This window comes from Engystomops pustulosus, chromosome 4 (genome assembly GCF_040894005.1).
Source record: "Engystomops pustulosus chromosome 4, aEngPut4.maternal, whole genome shotgun sequence".
In the NCBI taxonomy this organism is placed as follows: domain Eukaryota; kingdom Metazoa; phylum Chordata; class Amphibia; order Anura; family Leptodactylidae; genus Engystomops; species Engystomops pustulosus.
In genome coordinates, this window is record NC_092414.1 from 86,876,351 (window position 1) to 86,889,067 (window position 12,717).

Below are 12,717 nucleotides of genomic sequence, written 5' to 3' on the forward strand. Positions count from 1 at the left end.
GTGCTTCTATGGCTGACTCTCACTAACTCTGCTACAATAGTGATTGGGAAACTCCATTTCTGGTGTACCCGGGCATACCAGTTTACCGTGTTGACTGTCACTACACTACGGACAAATTCACTGTGTTTTTATCATTGTGTGTAACTTCACTATTCATTTCAACTTTTTATGGATTATCAATAAATGTTAGTTTTTAATACTTGGATATGGTATAATAGGGGGCTATTCATCAGCTTTTTTTGGTCGGATCTGTGTCTAACCTGTACTACAGCAGCACCCTGCAGGCGCGTTATAATGACGTCACTGCACCCGATTGACGACACTGCACTGAAATCCGGGACTGTCCCTCTGGATCCGGGATGATTGGGAGCTATGGATGTGTGTGACTGAACTCTCTTTTGCAGTGTACTGGCAATTCCCGAGTTACAGACAATATAGATTCTATTGGTTTCTTCTTAGGTTGAATTTGTATGCAAGTCGGAAGAGGTATATTTTGCAAGTGTAGCTCCAGTTAAGAATTCTTTGGCCCCTGTGACAATTGGATTTTTTTTTAATTTTGGGATGTCATGGGGGGATGGATTAATAATAAAGCTTCCTTACAGACACCTTACAGCTGATTATTGCAGCCTGAAGCTAAAGTTCAGTAAATTGCCAGAATCCAGTGGTCTGTTTGTAAATCGGGTGTACAGATCTGTAGATGTCATCTTTACAGTTTGACAATGCTTAAATATATGGGAAGCTGGACTTTCCAAAGTTTAGCTTTTACTCTTCTAGATTGCCTTAAATTTAAGGGACTAAATATTATGTCTTAATTGTTTTCCTGTTTGCTAGAATACAAAAAAAAATTAGGAATTTAATAATTCTAATGTGCAGGGCACACCTTGCAGCACTGAGATGGCATTTGTAGAAGTTTGCTCCATACTGATAGGGGATTGTGAGGCCTACCAGGTACAGTAATGGCAATGTATGTGGAATATGTTGGCCTTATATAAGCAAGAGAAATAAATGCCATCTGACACTTTTTAGCAGCACAGCAGGGGTTTGGTTAGTCCCTCTTGTAAAATGGGTTATACCAATTTTGGGAATAACAAACTGATCGATGAAGGTCCATCTGCTTTGATCTTCACTGGTCGCAAGATCAGGGGTCTTGTTATCCCTAATGAGTAGAGTGGTGGGAAGAGTGTCCTGCATGGCAGTGCAGAAATTGCGGAGGACAGCACTTGGCTATCTCCAGCATTCATTCCCCTTTGCGATGTTATTCACTATGCTTTGGATAACTTGGTAGAACCCCTTTGGTTGCATTTATATTTTGTGCAACATATTTCTTGCTGATGGTTTAATAATCTCGTTTAATGTGGTTTACTAATCTCTTGAGTTTCAGACTGGATATGCAAGGTCTGAGTTAGCGGTATTGCTATTCAGTAAATTGCTCCTTGGTTTGTAGATATGTGGTGCAGTAGTGGCATAGTGTAAAGACCAGGCTCTTGCCAAGCTGAATTTCCCTGTATTCTAAATAAATTGCAGCAATGTTACTAGAAGGCACAGATCTGGTGATGTTTGTTCTGTGTTGTTTTTCCCTCCTTCTAATAATTTTTACTGTAAGATCCCAGCATAGGAATAGTTAATGTTTTATCACTCATTGATTATGATATCTTTTTGCCTGCTGCTGTAGTTTAATGAATGGAAAGCATAAAAATTGAAATCGTTAATCACCTTTTTCCTTTTTTTTTTTTTCCTTCCTCCTCAAAAGCTGTAATAAGACCTTTATCACAAATGGAGATAGCCGATAATCCTATCTCGCCTCCAGTCTCTGATACAGACTCCACAGCCATAACACAAAAGTTAGATGAAGAAATCCACAGGGAGGTAAATGGAACAGAAGCCTCATATAAAGAGGCAATTTTTCATGAGACCGCAGAGGTTGATTGGGATCAAACAGAGACTGAAACGTTTCGGCTATTGGAAGATCCTGGACAAGAAACTACTAAAGAAAAGGTAGAGCCTCCATGTCCTGCACCCAGGACTGTCTTACCTGCCTCCATCAAGGAGAGGCTTGCTCGAATTCACCAGGCATCAGATATACACTTTGCGTCTGGACTTGCAGCACAAGCAGCGGCCCGATCACTTACATTTACTTTCCTGCAAGAGCAGACTTTTGGCGATGAATGGGGCAATGATGAAGATGAGACTGAGAGAAGCAATACTTGTGATGGAGATGAAGCAAATGAAGACAAATGTTCAGAAAATGAAGAATGACCAAGTAGAGGGTCAAGGACAAGCCATTGAACTTGCTGTAAGGGCAGAGTAGGGTTAAACGTGGTGATTTACTATCCTCTGTGCCTGGATTGTTGGCTGTATCCAGCTGTGCAGCGAATGAGCCCTCCTCCATGTCTTACAAGAGTCTGACTACTGCTGTTTAGTGCGGTCCTTTCACTGAAGACACCTATGGCTCCATAGACTCACGGAAGGCAATCTACACTATGTGCTCATTGTAAAATCAATGCAGCTGCCTAAAAAATTTGGGGTTATTTTAATATTTAATGTTATTTATTAAAACAGAGATCCAATGTGTTTTCATTGTGTTCCTCTTTGGCTGTCTTGCTTTTTAGACAGGCTGATTTATTCTTTTACTCGGCCTGGTTTTAATGCCACATTGGCTTTCTGTCCAGTGTGCACTGGCAGATGACATTGTTCCTTTGTGATTCTACTATATTTCTTAAACTATTTCACTTCTCTAAGCTTAGAATGTAATTTTATAATAAAACACCACCAGAAACCTTAACCTGTATGAGAATTCAGCTTCATTTTTTTTTCCCCGTTACATATACACAAGACCCCTTCAAACTACTATTATGTATGAAAAGTCCATTCTAGAATTCCCTCTTTACCTAGGAAAATTCATCTCCAAAGACAACTAGAAATGATCAGAGAATAAGAGCTGTGTCAAGTTTAGAGGCTGCAGGGGGAGCGTCACTTCATACCACCTATCTTCTGTCCCATAGCAGTAGTAACATGCTTTTGGTGTCATTAAAGATGAGAATCTCCTCTTTCAGATCGATTGTGAACTAAAAGAGGCAGCTTACATGAAAGTTAAAGAGGTATTCAGGGAATATGAATGTCTGATACAAAAACCCATGATGCTATAAATAAATGAATGTAACAAAACTCAATGTCATTAGTCACAAAATGGAGCCTAAATAGTTTAATTTTGATTCACAAAATGTTATGGCCTCTCTAAGGTGGAGTTATCACCAAGATGGCCGCCACTGGAAACTACAAGTCCCATGATCCTTTAGTTCTCAGTAATTCCTCCTCCCTCTTTTATGCTCTGCTCCCAATGATGATGTAACAGACTGTCCTGCACTGTTACCATAGTAATGATGTGTAACTGCCATCCCTGTGCATTACCTCACTGAGATGACGTCTCACCACAACATCTGGCATACTGGATGCACTGCAACCTACTACAGCCAAACTTAGTGATGATCACATGACCCGCCCAGACGGGTGCAGGACATGTGATGTGAACATGTGACCAGCAGCCATTATCTGTCCTGTATCGGCATATTTCCCAACTGAAGCTCCATCTCTTATTCTGTAGATCACAGAACCACAAGCCTGATCAAGAAATAAAGTTTGAATTCCTTTTCCTGCTTGTGTAACATGTGGATACAACTTTGTAAAATTACATTTACTTTGTAGTGTAAACATACCACTAAAATATGTTTATGGTAAATGTGTTTATGTACCTAAAGTTGTAAGAAAGCTAATGTTGGTGTAGTACCCACAAAAAGACCCTTCAATCAACACCTGTTCTCACTGCCTCTGGGTCCAAGGACTTATACAGTGAATGAAGACAGATGCATGAGGCTGTACGTACTATATCAAGCATGTCCCTATAATAAGCCTACCTCTACACAGACACTTCCGGGTCATGGGTCGCCGGTGCACGATGTCCATCCACATGCCGCATAAAGTACAAAAGAATACCTGAGCCGCAAATGCGATCAGGAATAGGTGCGTGAGTCAGTTGTAATGAATTTGAATCGGTGTATAGAGGAAAACTGAATTTATCTTTGTAGTTATGTCTGTTTTCTGGCATACAAATGTTGCAGAATAATTTTTATTTATTTTTTTTTACCACATTTGCCCACATACTCCACGTTTCCCTTTAGCCTATTTAAGCCAGATTTATCAAGTGAATTGATGTCTGGCGGACAGATTTATGAAGTGCAACTTTTCGAAAAGTTGCAGAATTAGGCACAAATTCACTTCAGTCCCCTCCCGGAATAGGAAGTTCTTAATTGCACAAAAAATTGTGAATTGTGAGACATGAACACCTTGTATCCCACATTTATCAAGCTGATAAGTTTAAAAAAAAATGGCACAAGAAGCCTGCTTAATAATCAATCCGCCCAATGCTTGTATGCAGGGAGCCTAAGGATAGGTCATCAGTATGAAAAGTATCTCAAGGGCTCAGAACAATGCCTTTCATTTCCCAGTTCTACTTTGCTTCTCTTTTTAGTCTTTTCTAGAAATAATTGGTCTAATTTTAAGAGGCTGATTTTTTTCCCTCCATCAGGATGACAATGGATATTTGGTTATGACAAGTCCAAAAGATAAGGCAGCCGCACTCCGTTGTCCTAATCCAAAAAGTGTTTATTCACATGTGGATACAAAGCTACGTTTCGGCTAGCTCAATGTAGCCATTTTCAAGCAGTTGGTCATCAGTAGCAGTGGAGATCATAGAGTTTGCCTCCCACAAGGCTTTATTCCATCTTGTTAAAAAGAATGCATTTCCAAGTATAGAACAAGGTTTTTATTAAGAGAATAACATTTGTGGGGCATATCCAAGGTGACCGATTTCCTTTAAGTAAGCAGGTAAATAGATATATATAGTTAATATAGTTTGATAATATATATTTTCTTTCTTCAGGCTACCCTCACACGGCAGTTGTTTCTATAGTTGGCACATGTCACCAGTCTCTTCTATTGGCTTATGCTCGGGGCTGTTGTTTCCGTAGTCTTGCATGTGAGCCGACTGCCCATGCCGAATAACTATGTCCGAGTTTACAGCGCGTGCAGTCTTCTATTATTGTACTGGGTGCGTGAGGGGTGCTCATACGCCATTGCCTGTCATGCTGCAAACCACGGACCATATAGTACAGTTGTTTTTGTGCCCAAAACCTATACAAAGTTGTGTGAGGTTAACCTTGTATCGTGATACAGAAGAACTTAGGACCCTGCTAAACGTTTCTAGATCTTTACTTCATGGTCCTTTTAGTCTGATAACTGTCACAGAATCCATACAGACGCTCCACCCAAATTTTATGCTTATTCTTCTAATATAGTTAATATTCATGGTTTTTTTTATAATAAAGGTTGCTGTTAAGTATTAATAGAAAGATTTCTACATCCATGGAAAAACATACCGGTAACTCTTACATTGCTGATTTCCAATGTAATTTGCAAAATACAAAATAATGGGCCACATGAATGAAAACTAATGAAAAGTAGAGCAGAGTAGCAGTAACTTTTTGGGGGGCAAGAACATATCCGTACACTTCAGATTCACAATCCCACAGACACACAAAGGAAGGGGTTTCCGGCCTCTTCATGAAGCAGTAAGTCAGGGTAGCATTGGCTATTATTTCGTTTGACATACTTTAACAATGTATTCTCTTATCCACTGCCAGGATCTAGAAGCTTTTGTAATTGTAATTCTGCCAAGGAGCTGTATGGGCTCAGAGACACAGGCCTAGACGTATTGGATCACACTAAACAGCATTTTTGTGAACACCCTTCTCTCCTACCATCTTAATAAAGGAGAAGGAAAGTGCAGGATGTGACCAGAATGGAGGGAAATCGCCACACTGAGGTTGTGTGGGGTGAACTCATTAAGAAGGAGAAATAATAGTCTCCTGTTCTTCCTAGGCAATGCGGACAACAACGACAAAATGGCACTGTCCAACAAAAAGCCTACTTTTCTGTGCCAACAAAGGGCTGCTAAACTAACACTAAAAACAAATAATTTAGGTCACTTATTATTTTACACAATAGGAACTTACTTTATACTTTGAATATTTTTTTTTTATTCAGAGCCTTGTACAGACCAGAGATTGTGCCGTAGGTAAAGGGCAGTACAGCACACGTACAGGGAGGAACAGCCAATCTACATACTGCAGAAATACAGTGGAGGAGTTTTATCAGGAGATTTTTTTTTGGGCATTAAAAAGTCACAAGGAGCATTTCATGAATCAACATAAGCGCTCTACCCAAAAATTTTATCATTGTCTCCACTAATGCAAACCACTATAAAAACATTGGTCAGATTTATTAGTGACCAAGCCACAATGAAAAATCTGACAGGCAGTGGAAAGATGTCCCCCACTGTATTATATTGTATGCTGAGTGTGTCTTCAAGTTAAAGTGATATAGAAAGATAAAGTGTATATTAAATATGTAACCTGTTGCCTTGTAACTCAGAGAGCCTCTAGACGCTGTGGCATCAGTGTGTGCATTTTACCTGTTATTGTCTTGTGTTTATTCTTTTATTGAGACATCACCATTTTTTTCTATCTCTATTCTATTTCCGGCTCTGTGTACCTACTGTGCACAAAATATGCATGTGATGTGGCGTTCATCGGCATCTCCTATCTCCAATACTTAAAGGCCTGGGCCCAGTCATCCCATCTTGGGTTGAAACTCTCTATGATATCTCCTCTGCATTGACAAGAGTCAAAAGAGTGGTGCCCCCAACCCCATCAACACTGGCTTTTTGTTTCCATTTGCTGGTCTCCTGAAACCATTCAATACCAATGGATGTGCACCTCCTAGGGAACTCTGCTCCACACAAAGCGAATCTCTCAGAGATGAACCAAAACCAGTGATTTGGTTGGCTGTCTTGCAATGTTCATTTAAAAAGCATTTTCTATGAGAGTTCACCCCAGATTTTTCAAACTGCTAAACCAGGATTTGAACTGGTTTTGTTGGCCCAATCTCTTATTTTTTTATTCTAGCCTAAAAAGGTGGTCTGGGAATATTCAAGCTATGTTGGAACTGCATAGCCCAAGAATATATAGCATCTAGGTGGCACCTCAGAGGGCTGGCATACACAACCCTGCTAAGCTTTTTTTATCCACTTATTGTTGGGTCCCTAAATCTTTATATAGCACCTTCATATTCATCAACACTTTATAAATTGTGAGGTACATGCAGAGTACAAACAGCGTAATGAAATAAAAATTAGATCCAACAATGGGAATTGGGACCCTACATGCCAGAGTTTACAAGCTATAAGGAAGAAGGGGTGCTTGTACAATGGTGTTGAGATGTGGGTTCTTCTAGCCATTGTAAAAAGTCATCACTTAGGGTGCTGCGTTCTTTGGCCGTATGCTTTAAAATGGTCCAAGAACGCTACGTGTGGCAGCACCTTTATGACATGCACTTTTTAATGTTTACCATGCGTTTGGCTGCTTTGAACCTGGTCAGCTCATACAATCTCAACTAAAGCAAACCGCATGTGTTTTTGCATGTTACCATACGTTTGGCTGGTTTGAATTAATTTCTTTACATTTCTGGAAGTGTAAGCAGCTGTGCTAACATTTTTACAGCTGCTTACACGAATGTGTTTTAAAACTGTGCTTTGCAATGCACTTAAAAACACACCGTGAGACTGCACCCTCAGATGCAGGTAATTCTGAGTAGTGAATACTTAATCAGTTTGTTTGTAGAAATAATAGTGGACATAGACAAAGGTTTTCTTGGTCAGGAGGAGAAAAACAGAGAAAGATACAAGCACAAAGACAAGGAAATTTGGTCTGTAACCATCCTTAACCCCTTTGCGCACCACAACCAACTATAACGTTGTGGTGCTGGGAGGAAGGGAAAGGAGGGAGCTCACGGGCTGAGATCTCTCCATGCCCATCGGATGTCGGCAGCATAACACAGCTGACACCCACCTCTAACGGCCGTGGTCAATGCTAACACCAATTACAGCAGGTAACCCGTTAAGTGCCACAGTCGAACCCGAATAGTCTAGACCTATCATGAATTGTGATTCCTGTACCCCATGCAGAGGCCGCAAAAAAATAACACCCTTTCCAGCAGTGATCGATAAAAACTACATAACTACATTACAAACTACATAACAAGCGACTACAAACATTGAAGGATCTTAGAGAGCGCAAGAAGTACAACCTGCTTTGAAATTTCTTCACCTGTTGATTAACATGAAAGTGCCATTCAAATTTCACATCTACATAGATCCCCCCCCCAAGTACTTATATTTAGAGACTTGCTCGAATACAAGCTCATCTGTGCAGACAGCAAGACAGAAATCACTCTTTTTCAATAACTAAAATCAATAACTAGTTCTTTAGTTTTCCCAATACTAATTTCATTACTGGAGGAGGCTGTGACCAATGCATTTCCCACCCTAGGCTTATATTCGTGTCAATACGTTTCCCAGTTATTTGTGGCAAAATTAGGGACCTCGGCTTATAATCGGGTCAACTTATATACGGTAGTAGTGATTAGACCCTCCAGAGTTAATAGAAATAATAGTAATAAAAAAATGAGTTTTAAAGTTTAATTGACCCCTCTGTCACCGGCCTATGGGTGATGCCACACATGGAGTTTTTAGTCTGTTTAAAAACACGTGCATTTTAAAACCCATCCGTTTTTTTTTAAAAAGGATCAGTTTTTGTCCATTTTTCCCCAATTATCTTAATAGATAAACAGGTTGTAAGCAGCCATACGCATGGTAAACGGTAAAAAAAAGGTAAAAAACTGCTGCATTTTTAAACGGACTGAAAACGCATGCTTAAAAATGGCCCGAAAACGCCATGTGTGGCATCACCCTAAGCGTTGAAATACTTTGTCGTTATGTATTTGTAAAATCATGCAAGTATGCCATCACAATGTGAAGACATGATATCATGTGAGATCCCTCATTGCACAATATAAAGTTGATGCTAGTCATGCAGAGCAAATATTTCACTATGTGGTTCCCCTGACCTACTATGATCTTAAAGTGCCAGTGACGGAGGAAGTAGAAACTAACATTGAGTAACCATTGTACATGTCATAGCTGACTTACACGTGTGTATAAAGGCTGAGCTGGCAAGCTGTAAAAATGCTTCCTGTCTGCAGACAGAATGAGGAAACCGGAGATCAATACATTATTATTTCTTGTTCAGACCAGTAATGCTCCCATTATTCACATATCTTACTTACATGGTATATGGCTGTTGGTGCCTTCATATATTATCATGTACAGTGTTTATTTTTGTGACCAGATATCTATATAACCCAAAGATGAGGGATTACCATGTTTTATTGCCTACACACAAAAGTACAAAATTTGTTGTTAGGTTAGACTTAAGTCTGTCATTTTGCTATAATTTCTTATCTGAGCTGCCGATTCATATTGTGTAGTGTGAAAGGTGCGACCTGTTATATACATATTATGCTGTAAGTTGTGCAGTATAATATGTATATAATGGTGCACATCCTCCATGTTTTAGTATGTCAGGTGGGATTAGGGGGCCCCATGACAATGTGGGCCCCATAGGAGCTGCTATGGCTGCTACCATTGTAGTTACGCCCCTGCTTATGAGTCCAATATGTCATCTTACTTGTAGCTTATGCACCTTCAATGATTACCAATGAAAGAAAATGCTGACAGACTTCCTGTATAGAGGCGTGCTGAAGTCATACATGAGTTGCAGAAGGTCTACCGTAACCTTGAAGTTGGTGTCCAACTAAGACAACTGCTCCTTAAGTTGTAGATCTGTTGGAGTTTGCTCATTAGGATCCTCTCAAACACTCTTGTACTTATGCCTGAATATAATGTAGATCATGTGCTGCCAATCTACTATGGCACACCAGGATACAGTATAATCAAACTGGATGCTTGCCTAGCGACAGCAGTGCCATAAAGGGGAAAAGAGTAGAAGCAGATATGCTAGACCACCACTACCTTCAAATGGGGGTACAAGATGTTAAAATTCCTATGTGGGACTGGAAATAACAGGGTAGGGGATAGTTTGAGAAAGAAAAATGGAAGAGGTTTACCTTCAATTTAAAATTCCAACCATATAAAATTCTGATTTTTGGGCACAATCCATGTAAAGTATGGGCAATAGAAACCATTGATTGGCTGGAGTAAATATTAAATGGCTACCAAATATGAGAAAAAACACTTTATTTAATTGATTTTCAGTGTAGAATAGAAATGAGCAGGGAGGTACAGTGAAGGTACGGCCCAGTTTGACAAGGTGTCACCATAACACAAATAATACATGAGATATAATGTTATAATTTTATGTCACAGTCTTTGCTTTTATCATTTAAACTTCTGCATATACTGTGGTTTTGCAATAAAGTTAACATGACATGTCTGTAATGCCATGTATAACTGTGTATTAATGCGACGCACAAGCTGAAGTGGACAAAAAATTCCTGCTGAGATTTTGACGCCGGAAAATGTCTTAAAATACTTGATTCTTTTTCTATTATGATGACCGGTTAGCCCCATATTGACCCATTCCCCAAAGACATCATGTACTGTGCATGACAAGACAAGTAAATTACATACAAATTGTCTATTTTAAAGGGAATCTGTCATGAGGATTTGGGCCCACAGACCAGGAGGGGTAAGGCTTATAAGATTTTTTTTCACCCCAGTAACTCCCTAGGTCATTTGTATGTAAAGTTCAAAGTTCGTAGTGTAATGCTGAATCGCTCAGGATATAGAAGGAGATACTTGCGGTTCTGATACTATCCTGGATAACAGGTTGCTTACAGTTTGTGGGCTAAATGCTCATGACAAGCTCCTTTAAAAATAAAAATAACATTTATAATATTAAGATTTCTTCACTCATGTATAGCTTCCATCAGAATGCAGTTTGTGATATTTCAGGACACTGTTTTATCCTGCTTCATGTTTGTGCATTTTACTGCTGATTTTTGCTTATTTCATGGAGCAACCTGTGGTAAGAGGACAAGACAGAAGTTAAACTCGTGCCATATGATTCAGTCACTTCTGACTAGACTGATGAATATCCTTAGCGCTGCTGTCACTTGAGCAATCTTAAGTGTAATTTCTATAAATACTTCTTCCTAAGCCTGCTTGTTCCAGATATAACCATTCACATTAAATTAGAATCAGTTACAATGAGGTGAACTGATTATGCATCTATATATACAGAAATAACAGTGTCTACAATTTACAATACCTTGGAGAGACTTGCTCAATACTTGTTCCAGTTATATCAAAAGATGAATACTCCACGTGTCTTTATAAAATTAATATTCCATTACATGGGGACATCTACATGATATTCACAGTATCTGTTGTACAGCCAGTGGCCTAACAAAAGATGGGGACTATACATCGAGGAATAGATAAATAAAACATTTCCCATAAGCAAATGTTAGATAAGGTGCTTCTGCTTCTGCTTCTCCTTCCTGGAAGAAATATTATTCTTGATCCTAAATACATACCTCCTGTTCTATATATGCTAGATGTCTTAATGTAGACTATGGGTAAGTTCATGCCACATATGGCAAACATTATTTTGAACACCAGATAGTATTCCCAACTTCAACATATGCATACTTGCTCAGTTCAATGGTGCAACATGTTTTTATTAAGGAAATAGAATAATCTGCTACTAGACCCCTTAAGAAAAAAGGATTGGGCCAGTTGAAATCATTATTTTTTGTTCTGAAATCTGCATTTGGAGTCTCTGCAAGTCTCCAAGTCCATGTCCTCTACAATACAGACAAATGCCTGCTGACTATTCTTCCACCATCACACATACATATCTTGTGTACATGTGGCCTGTGACTGAACACAATCTGTCTTTCAGGATTAGCTCAGCTAACACACCTATCCCTGTAAGCAGGGCCTCCACCACTTTGCCCTTAAAGACGCCCCCACCAAATTCAGGCAATTCAGGCTGTTGCACGGCTGTCCGAATCGCCCATTATATGTCCTGATCCAGATGCGGCTCTCAGTAGTTCTGTCTATGGCAGAGCAGGGAGCAATACGTTCTCTGCTCTGTCAGTCCACAGAGCTCACAGGATGTTGGTGTGCTAATGCATGCGGAGAAGTGTCATCACACACTGCACCATCTGCGCCAGGAGAGAAGGGGCTCAGCGCGCATGGGGGAACGGGGAAAGGTGAGTTCAATGTTATTATTTTATTTGAAGATGGATATAGATGCAGGGGCAGGGGCTAGCTGTACTGGGCAGGGGCTACCTGTGTTGGGCAGAGGGCTGGTGTACTGGGAAGAAGGTGGGTGTACTGAGCAGTGGGCAGGTTTATATATATATATATATATGTATTATTTGGGGGAGAGACAGCTCTATAGATGTACTATTGGGGGTTAGGCAGCTGTATATAGATGTGTTACTGGCTGGTTGGCGGCTGTACATAGATGTATTCCGGGACAGGTTTGGCGGCTGTATATAGATGTGTTATGGATGGGGAGGCTGTATATAGATGTATTACTGGGTGGTGAGGCGGCTGTATATAGATGTACAAATTACTGGGGAGTTGGCTTCTGTATATAGATGTATTACTGGGGCAGAGGCAGCTGTATATAAATGTTCTGTATTACTGGGGGGGGGGGGCTGTAATAGATGTATTACTGGGAGATAGTGGATAATTAGCAGGAGGACGTGTATGTATGCTATATTCAGTAGGGG

General features: G+C 39.9%; 2 protein-coding genes across 5 annotated transcripts in view; one reads left to right on the forward strand and one right to left on the reverse strand.

The window, feature by feature from the left end:
- The window catches only part of VEZT (vezatin, adherens junctions transmembrane protein), a 41,135-nt gene extending 38,353 nt beyond the window's left edge, over positions 1–2,782 (forward strand). For all 4 annotated transcript variants that reach the window (XM_072146589.1, XM_072146590.1, XM_072146591.1 and 1 more), the window contains exon 12: positions 1,751–2,782. In XM_072146589.1, coding sequence (XP_072002690.1) covers positions 1,751–2,256 — 506 coding nt within the window. In that variant the 3' untranslated portion in view covers positions 2,257–2,782. The remainder of the gene's footprint in view (positions 1–1,750) is intronic.
- Positions 2,783–10,098: 7,316 nt separating this feature from the next.
- Positions 10,099–12,717, reverse strand: part of LOC140126762 (uncharacterized protein C3orf20-like) — a 29,119-nt gene continuing 26,500 nt past the window's right edge. The window contains exon 18 of the mRNA XM_072146593.1: positions 10,099–10,992. Within this exon, the coding sequence (XP_072002694.1) occupies positions 10,959–10,992 (34 nt within the window). The 3' untranslated portion in view covers positions 10,099–10,958. The remainder of the gene's footprint in view (positions 10,993–12,717) is intronic.